Source organism: Desmodus rotundus, chromosome 2 (genome assembly GCF_022682495.2).
Source record: "Desmodus rotundus isolate HL8 chromosome 2, HLdesRot8A.1, whole genome shotgun sequence".
NCBI classification, from domain to species: domain Eukaryota; kingdom Metazoa; phylum Chordata; class Mammalia; order Chiroptera; family Phyllostomidae; genus Desmodus; species Desmodus rotundus.
The window spans coordinates 121,851,465-121,871,468 of record NC_071388.1 but is presented as its reverse complement, the minus strand read 5'-3'; the positions used below and the strand labels follow the sequence as shown (position 1 = coordinate 121,871,468).

Sequence of the window (20,004 nt, the reverse complement as noted above, 5' to 3'; positions counted from 1 at the left end):
GTAACCATGGAGAATTAGAATGAGGTTTTAGAGAAATGCAATTAGAGTAAGGAACAGCGAGAGGTGAAAGTATTACTACAGTTGAGCAGGTTGAACAAAACTACAAGAGAAAGAAAACATACACCTCTAAAGAATAAAAGTAATAGTAAACAATACTCATAATAACTACATTGTTACTGATCCACCCCTAGTGGAGCATGTTGTTTGAGAGGTTTTTCCCCTCTTATCTGATGAGGATGGATTTACATTGGACATAAACTTTCATCTAATACTCTACAAAACTAATTAATGATGACACTCCCAGATATCTCTCTCTTAAACTGCAGGGTTTTGGGTTGTTTTTTTTTTTAATTTCTTAAATTATTTTATTGTTGTTCAACTACAGTTGTCTGCATTTTCTCCCCACCTCTCTACCCCACCCCAGCCAAACCCACCTCCCTCCCCTGCTTCCACCCTCCCCTTTGTTTTTTTCCATGTGCCCTTTATAGTAGTTCCTGAAAACCCTTCTCCCCACTATCCCTCCCCCCCTCCCATCTGGCTATTGTTAGATTGTTCTTAACTTCAATGTCTCTGGTTATATTTTGTTTGCTTTTTTCTTCTGTTGATTATGTCCCAGTTAAAGGTGAGATCATATGGTATTTGTCCCTCACCGCCTGGCTTATTTCACTTAGCATAATGCTCTCCAGTTCCATCCATGCTGTTGCAAAGGGTATAAGCTCCTTCTTTCTCTCTGCTGAGTAGAATTCCATTGTGTAAATGTACCATAGTTTTTGGATCCACTCATTTGCTGATGGGCACTTCGGTTGCTTCCAGTACTTGGCTATTGTAAATTGCGCTGCTATGAACATTGGGGTGCATAGGTTCTTTTGGATTGGTGTTTCAGGGTTCTTAGGGTATAATCCCAGCAGTGGAATTGCTGGGTCAAAAGGCAGCTCCATTTTTAGTTTTCTGAGGAAATCCCATACTGTTTTCCACAGTGGCCTCACCAGTCTGCATTCCCACCAACAATGTACTAGTGTTCCCTTTTTTCCGCATGCTCTCCAACACTTGTTTGTTGATTTGTTTATGTTGGCCACTCTGACTGGTGTGAGATGGTACCTCATTGTGGTTTTAATCTGCATCTCTCTGATGGCTAGTGATGCTGAGCATCTTTTCATATGTCTCTGGGCCCTCTGTATGTCTTCCTTGGAGAAGTGTCTGTTCAAACCCTTTGCCCATTTTTTAATCAGGTGGTTTGTCTTCCTGGAGTGGAGTCATGTGAGTTCTTTATATATTTTGGATATCAGGCCCTTGTCTGAGGTATCATTGTCAAATATGTTTTCCCAAACTGTTGGTTCTCTTTTTATTTTAATGCTGTTTTCTTTAGCCATGCAGAAGCTTTTTATTTTGATGAGGTCCCATTTGTTTATTCTTTCCTTTATGTCCCTTGCTTTAGGGGACGTGTCTTTGAGGATGTTGCTGCGTGGAATGTTGAGATTTTCCTGCCAATGTTTTCCTCAAGGACTTTTATGGTGTTACGACTTACATTTAAGTCTTTATCCACCTGGAATTTATTTTTGTGTATGGTGTAAGTTGGTGATTGAGTTTCATTTTTTTGCACGTAGCTGTCCAGATCTCCCAACACCATTTGTTGAAGAGGCTGTTTTTGCTCCATTTTATGCTCCTGCCTCCTTTGTCAAATATTAATAGACCATAGATACTTGGGTTTACTTCTGGGCTCTCTGTTCTGTTCCATTGGTCTATATGCCTGTTTTTATGCCAGTACCAGGCTGTTTTGATTATAGTGGCCTTGTAATACAGTTTGATATCAGCTATTGTGATTTCTCCTGCTTTGTTCCTTTTTCTCAAAATTGCCAAACTGCAGGTTTTTATACAAAAAGTATGCATATCCCTATCAGATGTCATTAAGGGAGTATAACCATAACACATCTAAAGTGTGCATGTCTATAATTTTCCTCAAATTTTTTTTTTTGCCCAGCTTAACTTGTCTTAGCATCATGCACTTGGTGATAAACACTTGAAGAACCAGAAATGGTTTTGTACACATCTTTCTCAGTCTTCAGATCAAATCATTAAATCCCGTTTTGTCTTGCATATATCCTCTCCTCTATGCCCTTGCTTCTTCCTCAATATCTTGACATTGCTTACCTGGATTGTCACGAGAGCTTCTTGTCATATCTCATGACCTCAAGATGTCAACAGATCCAACTCATTCTTCACTCATCTGCCAGAGTAACTGTTGTAAATTCAAATCTGATTCTGTTGTTTCCTTGGCTTTAAATTTCATGAAAACAGTGATCAGTGCTGCTATATTGATGATGGTAATAATGCATGTAATCCATGGGCCAGTCCACCATCTCTGCAAGAATCTTTTAAAGCTGCTTATGCATTTTGGGAAAGTTATTCTCACAATGTTGTCTGTATAATTTTATAAATTGTTTAATAAACAATTGATGAAACATGAAGTTTTCATATACATTACTACCAAATATATGAGTAAGATACCATTTTGTTATTTAAATCAAATATCATCTTTTTTCCCCTCCTTCATTCTTATGGTAGTTATTGCTTTACCAGAAATTAGCAACTGGCAGCCCCTAGGCAGAATCTGGCCCCCACATATAAATTTAAAAGTATTGGGCTGTAATTTAAAAATCATGAGATTTTAAAATTAAAATGATTTCTAGGTTATCTTGAAAACTTGGAAAAGTAAAAATTCTATGTATACTTTTCCTGTAAAATAATGGTTATTGGGAGCTGAGGGATCCCTGCCTCTTTTAGGCAGCCTTACTACTCCATTTGTCCCCAGTTTACCCAGACAGCTTAATTTTTCCAGTATATACTCAGTCCATTAAGGCATTTGGGTTGTGGGCCCCTGCTCTACTGTGGGCTATCTGGAAACAGTACTTGCTTTAGCTTCCCAATATGGGATAGAAAAGATTCTAGTAGACGTTGTTTCTTAACTTTGTAACAGTATCAGTGTCTACCAGGGTTCTTGTCATATCGTGAATGTTCAATAAATCAGTTTTAGCTGAACAGAATGACATATACAGAAGAGGTACTACAAAATCTTCCCAGGCTGATTGAAAGCATGCATTAGTTTCTCAACTTGATCAAATGCCTTGTCTTCCTTGTTTAATTGGTTTAGTTAACCATCTGCATCTTAGTTTTTTTTCTGTACCTTGTTTGGCTTTAATTGAACATTCCTAGATGGCAGAGATCGTGCATTTTAACGTGTTTTGTACCATGTTCAGTGTCAAAAATATACTGGTAGGTGTCACTGCTAAATAATACCAATAAATACATGTAGAAAATATTTCTGCATTCATTTACTTCAGTAGTGATTAAATATGTAGGTGACATAATAGCATTATTAGCTACAGTGAATTTCCCAAAATCCTAATTTGAAGCCATGTAAAATTGAAACTCAGCCAAACTATATTTATTTCTGTAATTAGGGTCAATGTAGACCCAGGGGTTTCCTGTGACTGCTATGAGGAATTAATTTTCAGATGCAGCTGATGATAACATTAATGGCTTACACTAGGAGGGACTTGCCTGAGACTTCCAATGTTCCCTGACTAAGCTTCAAGGATGTATTTCTCATATGTGTTATCATCAGCACATCTCTGTAGCACCAGTGACTTGCATAAAACTCTCTAAATTCAGAGACGTTTCAGCAGCTTGGCGCCTAGAAAGGTATTTGGAAAGTTTCCCGGTATGTGAATGCTTCATAAGCTGGAGGCAGTGTAGTGATAATTAATAAAGTGCCAGACTGGATAATTGTAGGAACTGTAAAAGATACTAAGACATTGTTACTGGAGGTACAGATGCACCTGTGAACGCGTGAAGTTAATTTGTGTGAAGAATGTCACATGAGAGTGGATGGGGACTAGAGAGGTGATGTTTCCTTTAAATAATTCAGACTTCAGACCAGAAAGTTCTTGTGGGGTGGGGGCAGAGGTTAGAAAGAAAGAAACTCCTGCTGGTGAGATAATGCAGGATTTATGAAAGGAATTACTCCTGTATTCTTTGTTCTCTGTGTTGTTCTGTGATCTTCAGAAAAAGTTTAAGAACTGTGGCATTAGAGTTTTCTAATCTCCATAGGACAGAATGATGGCATTGCCCTCTTATCTGATTTAAAATAGCAATGAACCTCCCCTTACTGTTACAGTAATGTTGAGAGAGATGGCCTTGAGTTTTCAATGTGACCCTAAATTCCCCACAGGCTAATGTCTATCGAGTTTCAATATAAAATAAGTTAATGAGAGAAAGAAAGAGTAAGAATGAGCATACCTGCCTCACAGTGTTGTCATGAGGACTGAGTATTATTGAGAACTATGAAAATCTAAGCAATTTATAGAGGTCATGATATGTAATAGATCAATGGTAGCTCCATTGTTTTCATCATTTTTATTGTCCATTTTAATTGAAATGGATTTTTGAAAAACTTTAAAAATCATACGAATTATTGCCACTGATTATTCTGGTCTTCTTCTAAAGTATCTTATACATGGGCTGTACAAGGTGGATGCACAGGGTGGGGCAAAAGTAGGTTTACAGTTGTTCATATGGAAAATAATACAATAATGAATAAGCAATAATATAAAAATAAACTGTTTTTTGCGCACACATCTGTAAAACTACTTTTGCCCCACTCTATATATAGGCAAAATCTCTACATTTTAGCATTCCATATAATAGTATTTTCTCCTAGACCACTCTACTCTATTGCAAATTTGGCTGTGATTAAACTGTTATTTTAACCACTACTCTTTGACCCCCTAACTAGGTGACTTCTCTATTCTATTCTATTCCATTCTATTCTATTCTATTCTATTCCATTCTGTTCTATTCTGTTATTATTATCTACCCTGACTTAGTGCAGACCACACAGATTAAGGACACAATTATGGCTCCCACTTCAGATATCATCTTCAAGTCTCTAGTTCCCAGGCAACCTGCATTTTTTTTGGAACTTAGCTACAATTTTGGCAGTTTCCACAACCCTCCTTCAAGTTTGATTGTTCACTAGAATAACTCACAGAAAGTACTATACAGTTTGTCCTTGAACGACATGGGAATTAGGGGTGCCAGCTCCTACACAGTGGAAAATTCTTGTGTAATTTCTGACTCTACAGTAGGTCCCTCACATTAGTGGATTCAACCAAGTTGGGGATCGAAAAGAAAAATTTTAATCCCTAGTTGGGAACCCTCAGGTCAAAAACTGCAGTTGTGATGGCAAAAATACTTTTTTCCATCCTGGTTGGTTAAATCTGCAGATGTTAAACCCATGGATGTAGAGGGCAGACTGTATCTACTTAAAAAAGAATCCACATTTAAGTGGACTGGCATAGTTCGAGCAGTTCTGTTCAAGGGTCAATTTGTGTCTGTGATTACTGGTTTAAAAAGGATACAAATGAAGAGCCAGATGAAGAGGTAAGTAGAATGAATTCAGAAGGGTCCCAAGTCTCTGTCTCTGTGGAGTTGGGGTGTACCATCCTCCTTCTACATTGATATTGTAATAACGAGGTAGTCTTCAAGTCTTACCAGAGTTTTTTAATCCCTAGGTTTCATTACCTAGGCATGAATGATCACACCTTTGGGCAGGTGGTTGAACTTCATCTCCAGACCTTCCACCCACCCTGCCCTCAAAACAGGGCTGAAAGTTCCCATTCTCTAATCAGGGATTTTGATTCCCTGGTGGCCAGCCCCATCCAGAAGGTATCTAGACCTCTCCCCACACCCTGCACATAAAATCATTCATTAGCAGAAGCCTAGAATGTTCAAAGGTGATTAGTTATTAGTAACAAAAGGCACTCTTATTGTTCAGGAAATTCCAAGGGCTTTAGAAGCTCTGTGCCCAGAATCTAGGGGTTGGGGCGGGGGGAGGAAGGCTAATATATATTTTTGTTAATCCACACAAAGTTTGCCAAATATATATTAGTCAGAGTTTCTTATCTTCTCCATTGTGTTTTGGGGATTTCTAAGTAAGAAAACCTTGGATTCAACTGTTTATATTCTTCAAGGAGAAAAATCTTGTGAAAACTACCATGATGTAAGGTGTACAAAATTATTGTAGATGTATATCTCTGTAAAACTAGATGAAGGAGGTTGCCCAAAATTCATATATATTTTATTTTCTTTGTATTTTGTAGGCTTTTGATGAATCAATTCAATTTGCTTGCCTTTGGTCGAGATAGGGAGTTAAATATAATCTTTATTGCAAATAAAATTATTGCAAATAAAATTATTTTTCACTTTAAATGTATTTCTCCTTCATTTTGCTTTCAATTTTTTTTCTGATACCAAGTCTATCCAATGATAAGATTATAGGGTCAAAATTAATCAGGTATTGTGTTGTTTTACATATTGTTTTATGTATATAACAATTATGTATCTGTGTTTTAAACTATGTCAGTCTCAGAGTTTACTTTAAAGAGATTCTGTCTTTAATGTATGTGTCTTCTCCCAATATAAATTTACAGCCTGTAAGAAAAGTACAGTCATAAAATCATGGCATCACGCAGTGTATTTCTTTTCATTTTGATGAACATGCGAATATAAAAACATTTTGGTTACTTAGGAAATTCAATGAGTTTTTGGTTTTTATTTCTTATAATGAAAATATTAACATAGTTTTAAAGTGATAACATATAGAAAAGATATGGTAACACATTTTTTCCTTAATAAAAAGTCTAATATAACCTAAGTTTTTATATCTGTCTGTATAATCATACATGGATGCCTGTGCATATTTAATACAGTAATGAGGAAGCTTTTAAAGATAATTGTTTTGTTTTGCCTTTAGGTAACCTTCAAAGCATCAAGACATTCAGTTTCACCAGATTTGAAATATGTTCTTCTGGCATATGATGTCAAACAGGTAAAGAAGTTATCTTCTTTGTAAACTTTTCTATGTGATAAATTCAGGTGACATTTCATAGTTTTCCTTGGCTATCGACTCACCTAGAGAAAACTTGGCATATCAATAGCCACAGGGTTCACTAATGGCCAGTGCTGTACAAGAGAAATTTGTAGGCAACGTCCTTTCTTCAAAACCTGGCCAGCAAATACAGGAGGCAATCTGCCAGGTACTGGTGCTAGCCCAAGTCCACCTCTTTCGGAGGGGACTGTTTCAGGTTAGCAGTCTTACAAATGGGGGATTCTGACATTGTTGGGATAGCCTTAGTTTACTTAAGTACAGATTTTCTAAGTAGCTGGGTGCCGAATGGCACTGTGGGTAGTGGGAAAGGGCTGGCGAAAACATTTATTTAGGTTATGGTGAATGAGTACTTTGGTAGTATTTAAGCATAAGCCTTGTGGTTGTAGAAAATTCTGAAAGTGGGACAAGCCAAGAAATTCATTCTGAACAAAGAAAATATTCTTATTGTAATAGGGTTTCATTATTCCATGTCAGCTCTACAGCACAAATAGAGCAGTATGTATGATTATTGAGTATTTTGTACTTAGATATAATTCACTCTATTAAAAAGCAAAGTAAATGCAGAAAAGCCAGATCAGCAGATTAGTTTCTATGGAAAATGATTGAAATCATTCAGGAAAGTTTTATGTGCTTTAGGACGGACAATAAAAATTTATAGACTTAAGACAGAAAGCTTCATATAATGCATTGAAAGGTTTTGAGCACATGAAATTTCACATTTCGAAGGACCTTCTGTTTAGTGGCTTTAGTCATTTGGAATACACGTGCTATATTTTTAGATGAGGTGTTTATGTTTTCTGTTTCAGATAATTAATTTACACTGAAAAATGTCAGGGAGATTGCAATCAAAGATATTTTTTTTTCTTTAACATACCTTAGCCTTTTATATCAACTTTTGCTGTGTTATCTTTAATGACATTTTAAAAACCACATTAATAGTAAGTAAACTACTTGACTTTTGTAAACAAAAATGTTACAACATCCCCTAATTTTAAAAATAATATTATTTATCTAAACAATTTTAACTTAAAATGACTGCTATATGAAATTGATAAGAAACTGTAAAAAATCAAGCCTTGGTAGCTACAGTAATTAAGGCTAAGTTAAACTGACAGAGGGATAGACGCATAAATCAATAGACCAGAATAATGAACCCAGAAATACTCCTACACAGATATGCCTAGCTGACTTGTGACAAATGTGCAAAAGCAATTTAATGGAGGGAAGATAGTCTTTTTCAAAAAGTGGTTCTGGGGCAAATTGGACTTCCACAGGCAAAACAAACAAAAATCCATTGAACTAAGTCTTACACTATATAAAAACTCAAAATGAGTTATGGATTTAAATGTAGAAATGTAAATCTATAAAACTTTTAGAAAAAAAAGCAAAAAAATTTTGGGATCTATGGCTATGAAAATAGTTCTTACTATATCAAATTTATAGTATATACAAGGAAAAAAGTATTGTTCTGTGAAAGACCCTGTTGTGAAAATTAAAATACAAGGTATAAAGTGGTAGAGAATATTTGCAATTCAGGTATTCAAGAAAAGACTAATATCTAGAATATATCAATACTCAAATTTCAGAGTCACAGAAGAACCCATAAAATCAGAAAATGGGAAGACATGAGACATACCCTTGAAGAGGACATACAGATGGCAAATAAGAACACAAAAATATAGTTAACATCATTAGCCATCAAACAAATGCAACTTAAAACAACAAGGAATGTCACTACACTTATATCGGAGTGGCTAAAATGAAAAAAAAAGAAAGACTTTTCCAAACGATGGCAAGCATGCAGGGAAACTGGACCACTCATACATTGCTGTAGGGAATGTATAATGGAGAGCAACTCTGGAATATAACCTATTAAATTAGGCTAACTTTGGATATTTGGGCTAAATATGTCATGATATTTGAGAATATACTTAATATCAAAAATGTAAATTAACACTATTAGCATATTATGAAAATCTTGATATTGTCTCTCTTTTAATCTCTCTCTTTCTTTGGTTTAACTTCAGGAAAAATAGTTTATGTTACATCAATCCTGGATTATTTTAATAAGAAAAAATGATCAAACTAAATATCACAATCTTATATTACTTTATTTATTACTCATTTTATTTATTTATCATGTCAGTTATAAACTAAATAATATCATGTCAGTATTTATTTATACTGTCAGGTATAATAGACATTATTCAAGTCTGTGTGTATGTGCGTGGTGTGTGCTGACTGAATCATCTCCTGAGAAACACACGATTCAGTAGAAGTAATACGCTGGACTTTGAAGATCACATAAATACAGACGAATGAAAAACATTCCAGATGGGCAGACAGCATGGGACTTTACGGAAGCAGCATTAAGCCTCTGACAGAAAGCAGTCAATTCAAACTTGCCCACAGGTTGACGATTTGGAGAGGAAAGAAACAAACCTATGATTCTTGTTAAGTCCAAATTATAGAAGAACTTGAATCTCTATGCTATATAGTTTACACTGAGATAGCAAATTGGAGTTATTGATGACTTTAGAGTAATTAAATGTCATGTTTACCGTGTGGGAGGGTGTGAGTGTGTGTATCTCCATGCACATGTGTATAATGTCCATTAACAAAGTTGGGAAAAACAACAATTACACAAAATCCAACCGCTCCTACACAGCCTCTGAATTTATTTTGTTTTGTTCCTCTTATTCCCCTAGAATATAAAAGTAGGGAAAGAGGAGTTATCATGTATTAAGCATTATTTTAAGTAGATGCTATTATCCTGGTTTTAGCAAGAAGAAAAGTCAATATCCTTGAAAAGCTGGAAAATGCAGTATTAGACAGATTTAGATATTTAACCAAGGTCTTTCAAGTAGGGTAAAATAGCTGCACCCTAGTAAATTGGGTGTGCACAATGATTTGTCTTTATCTTTATTACAAGGCAAATGAGCTGAACTAGAAAAACTCAAATAAAGGTTGAATTCCAACTTGCAGATAGTTTACCGGTGTTCCCAGTGCTTAAACCTGGCTGCCTCTGCTGAAGTACCTTAGTGGTAGAAGGAAGTATCTCCGATAATTCAATCCTTTTATGCCCAGGCTCCTTCTCACAATTGAAGTATGTGTTTGAACTTTGTAGGCATTTCAGTTGGTGACTTCTTACATAGAAACGGACAGGAAAGCAAAGCAAACAGAAACCTGTAGGTAGATGCCCCTAAAATATTGGAAAAAAGAACAAGAAATCAGATAATCTTTAACATTTCCCTCTTTTTTTAGATACTAAATTTTCATGATCAAAGGTCAAATAAATATTAAAAAAGCAAATAATTTCCATCTCATCTATCCACATTGTTGAGTTTATTCAACTGTTTTTTAAGACATAACAAATATTTGAGAGAAATATCTTTAAAATTAACAGTATATTATTTGATCAAGGAGAGAGAACCCACTGCTTTTCTCTCAGGCTTATAGCCATCAATAATCAATATGAACACTGATTAATCTTTAGTAACTCAGTGGGAGTTTTTCTGCCTGCATTCTCACATCTGTACCATTGTCTAAAGGATGGAGGAAGGGTGAATGAACTGTCCCAGAGACAAAGACTACTATATGATGTCACTTATATGTGTATTTTAAAATGTCAAACTTGTAAAAACAGAGAATTAAATGGTAGTTACCAGGGTATGGCTGGTGGGGGAACAGGACAGATATGTTCTTAGGGTTCAAACTTATAACAAGTACTAAATAAGCCCTAGAGATATAATGTGCAATACAGTGAATTTAGATAACAATATTATATTATTCTTATCAAACTTGCTAAGAGGCTAGAACTTAATCATTCCAATTACTTAAAAGAAAGGATAATTATGTAACACGGTAAAGGTGCTAATTATCCTTACAATGGCAATCACATTACAATATATAAATGTATCACTTTAACAAGTTGCACACCTTAAATTTATACAATGTTATATGTCAAATATATTTCAATTATTTAAGAAACAGAATTCTGGGTATGGAGGGATAAAGTACTTACATTTTCTCTTGTTTGAGAGAATGTGGTGACTTTGCTTGCAGGTTTTTTCTTCAATCACTTTTGTACCTTTTAATCAGTTTTAAAAGCTAAACTGATCTTTATTTTGTAAAATACTCTTTCCATTCTCTGTTAAATGTTCCCAAGGGTTTCTGAGATAAAGACTAAAAGTCAAATGATCTCACTATTAACAGAAACCTAATCAACAAAACAAAAAAGCAAGCAAAATATAACCAAAGACATTGAATTGAGAACAGGCTGACAGTAACCAGAGGGGAGAGGGGAGGGGATAATGGGGGAAAAGGGTGAAGGGTTTTCAGGAACAATTATAAAGGACATGCACAATAACAAGGGGGGAGTGGAAATTGGGGAGGGAGATGGGGAGGGCTGGGGTGTTGGGGAGAGGTGGGGGGAAAGGCAGAAAACTATACTTGAACAACCAAAAAAAATTAAAGAAAAACATTGTGCTAGATATGACTGCGAATAAAAATGTTAATGAAATAGTAAAAAAAAAAAGTCATAATAACCTACAAGGCCCTGCCTGTCCTTCCAGCCTCGCCTCTCACAACCCCTAGTTGCTGTCAGCAGTTCTGGGATTTCTGACAGTCCCTTGAAACACCATGTTTCCTCCTGCCATGGAACTTTCACTGCTCTTCTGCCTAGTGCTAACTCTTGCCCCATCTTCTTTCCTTCATATTGATAACTTGTTTTTATTCTTTACACGCCAACTTAACACACTATTTCTCAAACATCAGAGCTGTTCCAGACTTCTCTGACTGTCGAATCCTGTCCTAAGGTTCATGGTACTCTCCATCCCCTTTGTAAAACTTACCACACTGTAATTATGTCTGACACAATGCCTGGCACAGTATTGCTGAAAAAACAACCAAAACACCTTAATATTTGAATTAATAAACCAGAACCTCTAGCAAACTTTACTTAAAGTGCCAGATGAAAGTAAGTGGCCCTTCTCTGTGCTTCTTGGCATCTGGTTCATATTTACATCTTAATATTTCTGTCATTATATTGCACATGTACATTTGTCAGTACATCACCTTGACTAAACTGTTATGAAACCCTTAAAGTTAAGAACTTTGCTTCATTCATATTAATTCACATAGAGTTTTCTACATCAAATGGGATATAGTAAACAAAGTTTGTAGAACTAAAGCATTGGTTTTCAATCTTGGCTGCACATGAGAATCAACGGGAGAGTTTTTGCCAGCAATTCCACTTCTGGGAATATATACAAAGAAACCTGGAACACTAATCTGAAAAAATATAAGTACCCCTGTGCTCATTGCAGCATTATTTACAATTGCTGAGATTTGGAAACAGCCCAAGTGTTCATCAGTAGATGAGTGGATCAAACAACTATGAGACATTTACACAATGGAATACTACTCAGCCATAAAAAAGAAGAAAAGTTTACCCTTTGCAACAGTATGGATGGACCTGGAGATCATTATGCTAAGTGAAATAAGCCAGTCAGAGAAAGACAAATACCACATGATTATGTGGAATCCAATGAACAAACTGAACTAAACAAAGTAGAGACAGATGCATAGATAGAAAGCAGGCTGAAAGCGGGGGGTGGTTAGGGATGGAGGGATTGAGCAAAAAGGAAAAAGGACTAATAGACATGGACAGCACTGTGGTGATTGCAGGGGAAGTTGGTACAATGTTGATAAATGGTAATGGAGAAAAGACAATAAAATTAAATTTAAAAAATGAAAAATATGCCCTGGTTGGTGTGGGTTAGTGGCTTGAGTGCCAGTCTGTGAACCAAAGGGTCACTGGTTCAATTCCCAGTCAGGGCACAAGTGGGACACATGCAGGCCAGGTCCCCAGTAGGGGGTGTGCAAGAGGCAACCACACATTGATGTTTCTCTCCCTCTCTTTCTCCCTGCCTTTCCCTCTCTATAAAAATAAATAAATAAAGTCTTTAAAACATGAAAAATAAAAAGTATTAATGCTTAGGTCCTACCCTGAAGACAACCTAATTTAATTGGTCTGGGACATAGTCCAAATATGGGAGTTTTAAAAACTCCTCAGGGGATTTTAATGTGCAGCAAGGGTTGACCAACTGAATTTAAGTTAACTAGTAAATTCTACCTATTCATGATTCTTCAGACTCCAGAAACGGAAAGCCTAGAAATAGGAATAAAAATATCAACTTTTTCATACTGCTCCTGTAACCAGGCAGCATGGGATCTCGGTGCTTGTCACCATGTATATGCATAACACAAAGATTTGTAGGAAGGACATAGTTTTTTATTAATAGGGTTTCAAATGTGAGGTAGCTGGGAGCATTCCTGTTCTGAGCCAACCTCTCCCACAAAGCACAGGAAACCAGCCACCCCCAGGGAGATAAAGCCCAAGTCCATGTCCAGAAGTTCCCCATTATTGCTTATCTGTAGCCCAAGATTGTTACTCAAGCAAGTCTCTCTCCAGCTGCAGGCTCTCTGTCTTGGATGCTAGAGTCACCATCGCCTCACAGCTGTCTCTCTCAGGGTCTGGGCTACGCTGCCTAATAACTCCAGATGGTCATATAGCCCCCTCTATTTGCAAGGAACTTTCCAGCTCATGCCTCCATGTGCTGCTCTCAGGGTGAGAGAGTGGAAGCAATCCAGGACCCATGTGCTGTGCTGCATTGGTTCATAGCATCCCAAGGGCTGGTGCTCAATGAGGTATACATCCCAGTGTGGGATGCTGCCCCTGAGACCTGTCTTCCAACCATGCTGGAAGTCACAGTTGGTCCTGGCATCTTTTGTTCCTGCCCGTGCATGACAAAGCAAGAGAGAGGCTTCTGCTCACTTTTGGTTTAAAAGTCCTCTCCTAAAATCCCACACGTGCCAGAAGCCAATGGGAGAATCCAGCTTTCCAACCAATGAGGTCCAGTGTTGGCCATATTTGCCTTTGCTCCTCTTCTGGCCATCATGTTGCATAAGGGGACAGCAGTCTTAAACCACATGCTCTGTACAAGCTCCCTGCTGCTAAGTCACAAGCTGCTTGCCTGCCTTGGGCAATGTCCCTCCTCCAGTGGCCCCTCCCTTCATAGGGAGGACAAGCCACTATTAATCTTCAGTCCTGCCTTGGGGTTTTTCTCCTCATCCCTTGCCTTCTCTTGGTGATTGGGCATGACCCCTCTGTTACAATTTCCCCTTTTAACACTCTCTGGACTTTGCAATCGTACAAAGACAGTGGGTGATGGTTTAGGTCTTCTGGAACTACTTCTTGCTGGCCATGGGAATAGTCCTACCTATCCCCTAGGTCCAGAGATCCCTAAAAATGGAGAGTGCTCTAGAATGTAGGGTGGACTTCACACACAGCAAAAGATCTTGCAGAGTCCAGGTCAGTTGGCTGTCCCTGGAAAGTGGTATGCTCAATGTCTAAAAGATGGCACTACTGGACAAGTTGTCATCCTTATCATACTCAAGAGATGGCAAATTTGAGAAGAATGTTAGAAGGCACAATTGAACTTTAACCACTAGATGACAAAGACAGGGACCAATTCTACAATGTCCAACATTAGGAAAGAAGTGGCATCCTTGCAGGAAGGTGTGCAAGGTGTGTCACAACTCTCCAAAGCCCTTTCACCTACTACATTTAACTTTGGCTGAAGGAAATATTCTGAGATTTCCCCCTTAACACATCTGGGTCCTTTCTGTCTAAACCCTTAGGGCAGAAAAAGAAAGCAGCTTTAAGCTAAGGCAACAGACTGTCCCATACTTCACCAACTTAACCACTTAGTCCAACCAAATCATTGAGTCTCAGGAGGCAGTGATGCAGATAGGCTTCTAAAGTGAGGACTATACTATGTAAACAATTACCCAGGTAAATGAGATCATAGGTATACTATTAAAAGTGAAGGGAGAACACACAGTTTAATTCACACAACAAATTACAAATCAGTCTGTGAGTCCATGAAACTGCATTTTGAGAAGACATACAGTTGCAAGGCCTTTGCTGGCATAACATTAAATAGTCACAATATGACAAACTCTTCCTGCCTATAAATTGAACATCTCTGATGATGCCACAAACTCAGTTCAAGGTCCAAGTGAAAAGAAAACTTTGAAGACAGTTAGCTGCATTAGAGCCTAATGTCCACCACTGAGCATTGTGATTTTCCTTGAAACCTGATTTCTCTCTTTAAGATCACCCTAATTGTCCTCAAAAGGGACTACATTAAGTCCGGTTTTCATTTTTGCCCATTCATTTGCATAAACACAACAAAAGCAACAACTAATCACATAGGCTTTGTAAGTCTGCTTTGCTGGAACTTACACAAGGAACCTTCAGACTGATCTTTCTTGTGTCCTTTTGGGCACAAAATCCAAGCCCACAACTGCCACCAGGCTTTTCCTGCAGTATCTACATCCCTCAAGTTCTTGAGGTTCTCATTGTGTCTTGAGGTTCCTCCTTGCCATCTTTCAGAAAAGCTGCTCTCATCCCTTCCTGGAAAGACTGCCAAGCCATGAACCGAAAGACCAAACAAGGTAGCAAGACACTTCTCCAGTGGGCTTTTATTAGCTTTGAAATTCCATCTCAGTCCCCCAAGGCTTTCTGTTAACAACCACAGCCTAGGTGTGGCTCCTGCAGGCATGACATTCCAGTCAATGTCTTGGTTAACAAAACCACAAGTGGAACTTGGTTTTAATGGTTTTATGCAAAGAAACTTGATGCCATCACTCACTCATTAAGAATGCCAAATTCATGGGGGATCAGGTAAGGGAGAAACACACAAAGCAAAAAGGAAAATCCTGTCTATCCAATATCCACCAAAATTGCATCTCCATGCCTAATATCTTTCATTGCTTACTTTCTTGCTTAGAGTGAAATTTTAACTAACTCCCAGAAACCTCAACTACCTTCCAGAACAGAAACAAAACAAAATGTAAAGCAAATACAGAGTTTGAAAAGGTGAAGGGACTAGATACTAGCCTTACAATCTTGTCTCACACCCACCAGTCCTATCAACTGGTCACACAGACCACCTTTCCTAGGTCCCAGCTGGTCTGAAGCCCCAGTGGTAGAGACATTCTCTCACCTACCAGTGCATCCACTGGTCTAGCAGAGACATGACCCCCACAAGCCTGCCATGTGGCAGAGACATGCTCTCTTGCTGACAGATGGACTGTACTGGCACCAAATGACCTTTCCTAGGTCCTAATGGCAGAGGCATTCTCTCGACTACCAGTCTCACAGATGACCTCTACTATTTCCCAGTGGCCAAACAACAGACAGGATTTCCAATGTATACAAACAGCAAAGTTCAAACCACATCCCAATAAAATTAGAAAGCAAGAAAACAAACAAGCAAAGAATAAAGCAAACAAAGAATGCTGTTCCCAAGAGCTGAGGTTTCCTTTTCTTCCAACTTTAAAACTTTCACCATCTTCTATATTTTTTCAGATTTAGCTATAACTCACTTTCAATCCTTGTTCTTTTCAACAATAGGAAGGACCATACTCGAACTCAATATCTGGCAGCTAAAATTCCCTAGGTCTGCAAAGACATCGTGCAACTGCTGAAATCTAGACCTTGCAAACATCTTATTGTGCAATGATCTGAATGCCTTAACATGTGGGATCTCATCCCACTTCCCTAATGATAGGCAATATAGTTCCAACTCCATGATGGTATTGCAATTTAGGGAACCAAAACGTGCATACATGGGCCATCTTTCCCCGTAGTCCAAAACGTGCATAGGCCAAACAATGTTGCAATAGAAAGCCAATTTCTCCTAACACATTGGGGAATGGCTGTACCTACTCCAGCTCCCTAAAATTTTACCCAGAGGGCCCCCTCTAGGAGCCAACACAAGCTCGGTCACACCAGTATAGGCCACATGCTATAACCAGAAAAATGTTGGCTAATTGGGAACATACAAGCAACACTTGAACCCACAGCTTCATCTCCCAAGCAGGTTTTGGGGTCTCATCTTCTGCCAACTGGTGCTGTGGCTCTTTAGAACTCTGCTGCTCTTCACCCAATCCTAGTCATATAGCTTCCTTGGGGAACCATGTGTGGGGCCAAAAGACCAAACAGTGACCTCTGCTCAGTGGTCTCTTAAAGCTTGGGTGATCCCCAACCCCTCTTAGGGTCTGTCTTTTTCCAGATCCATTTCCTCACTGGTTCCCTTGAGCTTGGACAGTTCTTGCTCAAAGCCCTGTTTGTGGCTACCAGAGCTGTCCCTATCAGACACTGGTTCACGGCCTCCCAAGCTCAAATGACCATCATTGGACCCCAGTTTAGAACTCACATGGTTCCCCTTGAACCCTAATTCATGGCCCTCAGAACCAGAGCTGTCACTATCAAAACCTACTTATGCAGAGAACCTGAGTGGTACGGTGCCTATGTGGTACATAGCTCAGATGGTGCGCATAACCCACCAAGTTACCTAGAGCCAAAATGGCAGAACAACCACATGACTCACCTCCTATGGTGGATCACTCATTCGAATCATCCCCCATGACAGAGTACTCACGTGACCCACCCAAAGTGGTGGAGCACTCACAAGGCACAGTGCCCAACCCCCAGGATGCATTCGAGGTTGACTCTTATAGTCTTGGGGTTTCCTTCCACCATTCTAGCATTCCTGGCAACCGGCACTGTGTTACCACTGTTCAAAGCCAGACAAATTCACACAGGATTCAGGCAGACGGAAAAAACTTCGTGGAGCCGTGGGGATGTCTGACATGCCTTTATTTAAAGGTGGGGTGATCCATGCACCATGCCAGCCATGTGTTGCACAGCAGGAAGTCCCAACTCCCTTATATACTAAATGTACGAAACTGGCACGGAGTCAAAACGTGTAACACAGAGTGATACTGCACATGTGGGTCCACTCAAGGCAATGGGAATTCAGTTTATTGGACGCAGTCTCTAGGCTATGGGAACACCGCTTATCTTAGTTACCCAGACCTCTGGGTGAGGGAGCCTGACTGACTCCTTTTACCCTACAGGCACCTTGAGTGGAGTTCAGAGACTGGGAAGTCCCCACAGCCACACTCTGCCACTAGCTGCTTGTCTGCCTTGGGCAATCACCCTCTGTCAGCTAGCTCCTCCCTTCAAAGGGAGAGCAAGTCACTTTTAATCCTCAATCCCACCCAGGAGTTTTCTTCCTGCCCCCTACCTTCTCCTGGTGATTTGGCCTGACCCCTCTGTTACACACCTAGTTTGTGACAAAGTCTTTCTTTAATTGTACCCCTTTATTACTTATAATTTCTCTTTATAGTAGTTGATATTATTATTTTTTGTGGAAATACAAAGGAGATTCCCAAATTTACCTAATATGACTCTCTAGAAACCTTTTTTTTTTTTTTTTTCCTGGAACGGCAGTTCTTAATGTATGGTCCCAGAATAGCAGCATCAGCATCACCTGGCCATTGCTGACAATGCAAATTCCTGGGCCCTGCCTGGAACCACTGAAACAGAAACCCTGGGGTGGGGCCTATAATCTGGAATTTAACAAGCCCTCCATGTGTTTCTGATGAAGCCTTAAGATTGAGAATCACCTGTTTAGAGGATCCGATTTCTTTCTTTCTTTTTTTTTAAGATTTAATTTATTTATTTTTTAGAGAGGGGAAGGGAGGGAAAAAGAAAGGGAGAGAAACATCAATGCGTGGTTGCCTTTTGCGCGCCCCCTACTGGTGACCTGGCACGAAGTCCAGGCATGTGCCCTAGACAGGGTATCTAACCTGCCACCCTTTGGTTCACAGGCTGGCACTCAATCTAATGAGTCACACCAGCCAGGGCTGACGGTCTGCTTTCTTAAAATCCACGTGTTCTATCTGACAAAAGACCTAAGTAGCCAGAACTGAATTAACTGTGTACATGACAATGATTTAGAAAAAAAAATACCATTTAAGGCAAATGATATACTAATATTTTTCTCTCTTTTTTAAATTATTTTATTTTTGTTCAGTAACAGTTGTCTGCATTTATCCCCCACTACTCTGCCCACCCCAGCCATCCCCATCTCCCTCCTTTGCTTCCATCCCCCCTTGGTTTTGTCCACATGTCCTTTATACATGTTCCTGAAAACCCTTCTCCCCTTTCCCCCATTATCCCCTCCCACCTCCTATCTGGTTACTGTCAGATTGTTCTTAATTTCAATTGTGGTTATATTTTGCTTTCTTGTTTTGTTGATTAGGTTCCAGTTAAAGGTGAGATCATATGGTATTTAATATTTTTCTTTAGTGTTTCAAAATAATTTGATCCTGGATTTAATGTCCAACTGTTCCTTCCTGGACTTGGACACTGGTCTGACCTCATTTGCCCTTTCAGATTGATGCTTAATCTGTCATGTTATAATTATATGTGATTTAGTGAGTCGTGAATGGGATTTGGAGCCAAGTATGTGAGTTTATATTTAAGCTATTCATTCTTAAATTTATGGTTAAAGTGTTAACATGCATACATATGCACTTATTATGAAGAATGCCTTATGAATATTTAAAAACTGAACATATCCCTGTAACTATCATCCAGATGAAGAAACAAAACATTACTGTTCTTTCCAGTCACCACATACCACAGGGCTACCACTGGTCAAGCTTTAACAGCTTAGATTAGTTTTGTCTGTTCACATACTTTAGATAGATGGATACATACATAGAAAGATAGATCGATTCATACAGTATATATTATTTTATGTCCTCTTGCAGTCAACATAAGTCTGTGAAATAATATCCATATTGTTCCATAGTTGGATACTGTGCCTCAGCCTTTTGGCAAAGAGGGAGTGTAGTATCTGTTCTTATCAGTTTAATAGTTGAATAGTCCCTAACTCACTTCCCTACGATAAGGCATTCCTCTATCTACGCCATAGTTTATCCATTCTACTGTTGATTGGACTGTAAAAAAAAAGTGTGGATTTACGTGAATAAGAGATTTTGGCTTTGGATTATTTCTTTAATTCTCCCATTTCTATCATTACCTTGTTTCTCCTTTAGCAATTACTTTAAAAAGGGACTGTAGTAGAGGGAGCAAGGCTTTGTTAAATACTCAAATCATATCTCTTATGTGG

General features: G+C 38.5%; 1 protein-coding gene across 2 annotated transcripts in view; it reads left to right on the top strand.

Moving 5' to 3' along the window:
* Positions 1-20,004, top strand: part of DPP10 (dipeptidyl peptidase like 10) — a 722,439-nt gene that overhangs the window by 366,752 nt on the left and 335,683 nt on the right. For both annotated transcript variants that reach the window (XM_024569627.4, XM_053918597.1), the window contains exon 5: positions 6,812-6,886. In XM_024569627.4, coding sequence (XP_024425395.1) covers positions 6,812-6,886 — 75 coding nt within the window. The remainder of the gene's footprint in view (positions 1-6,811; positions 6,887-20,004) is intronic.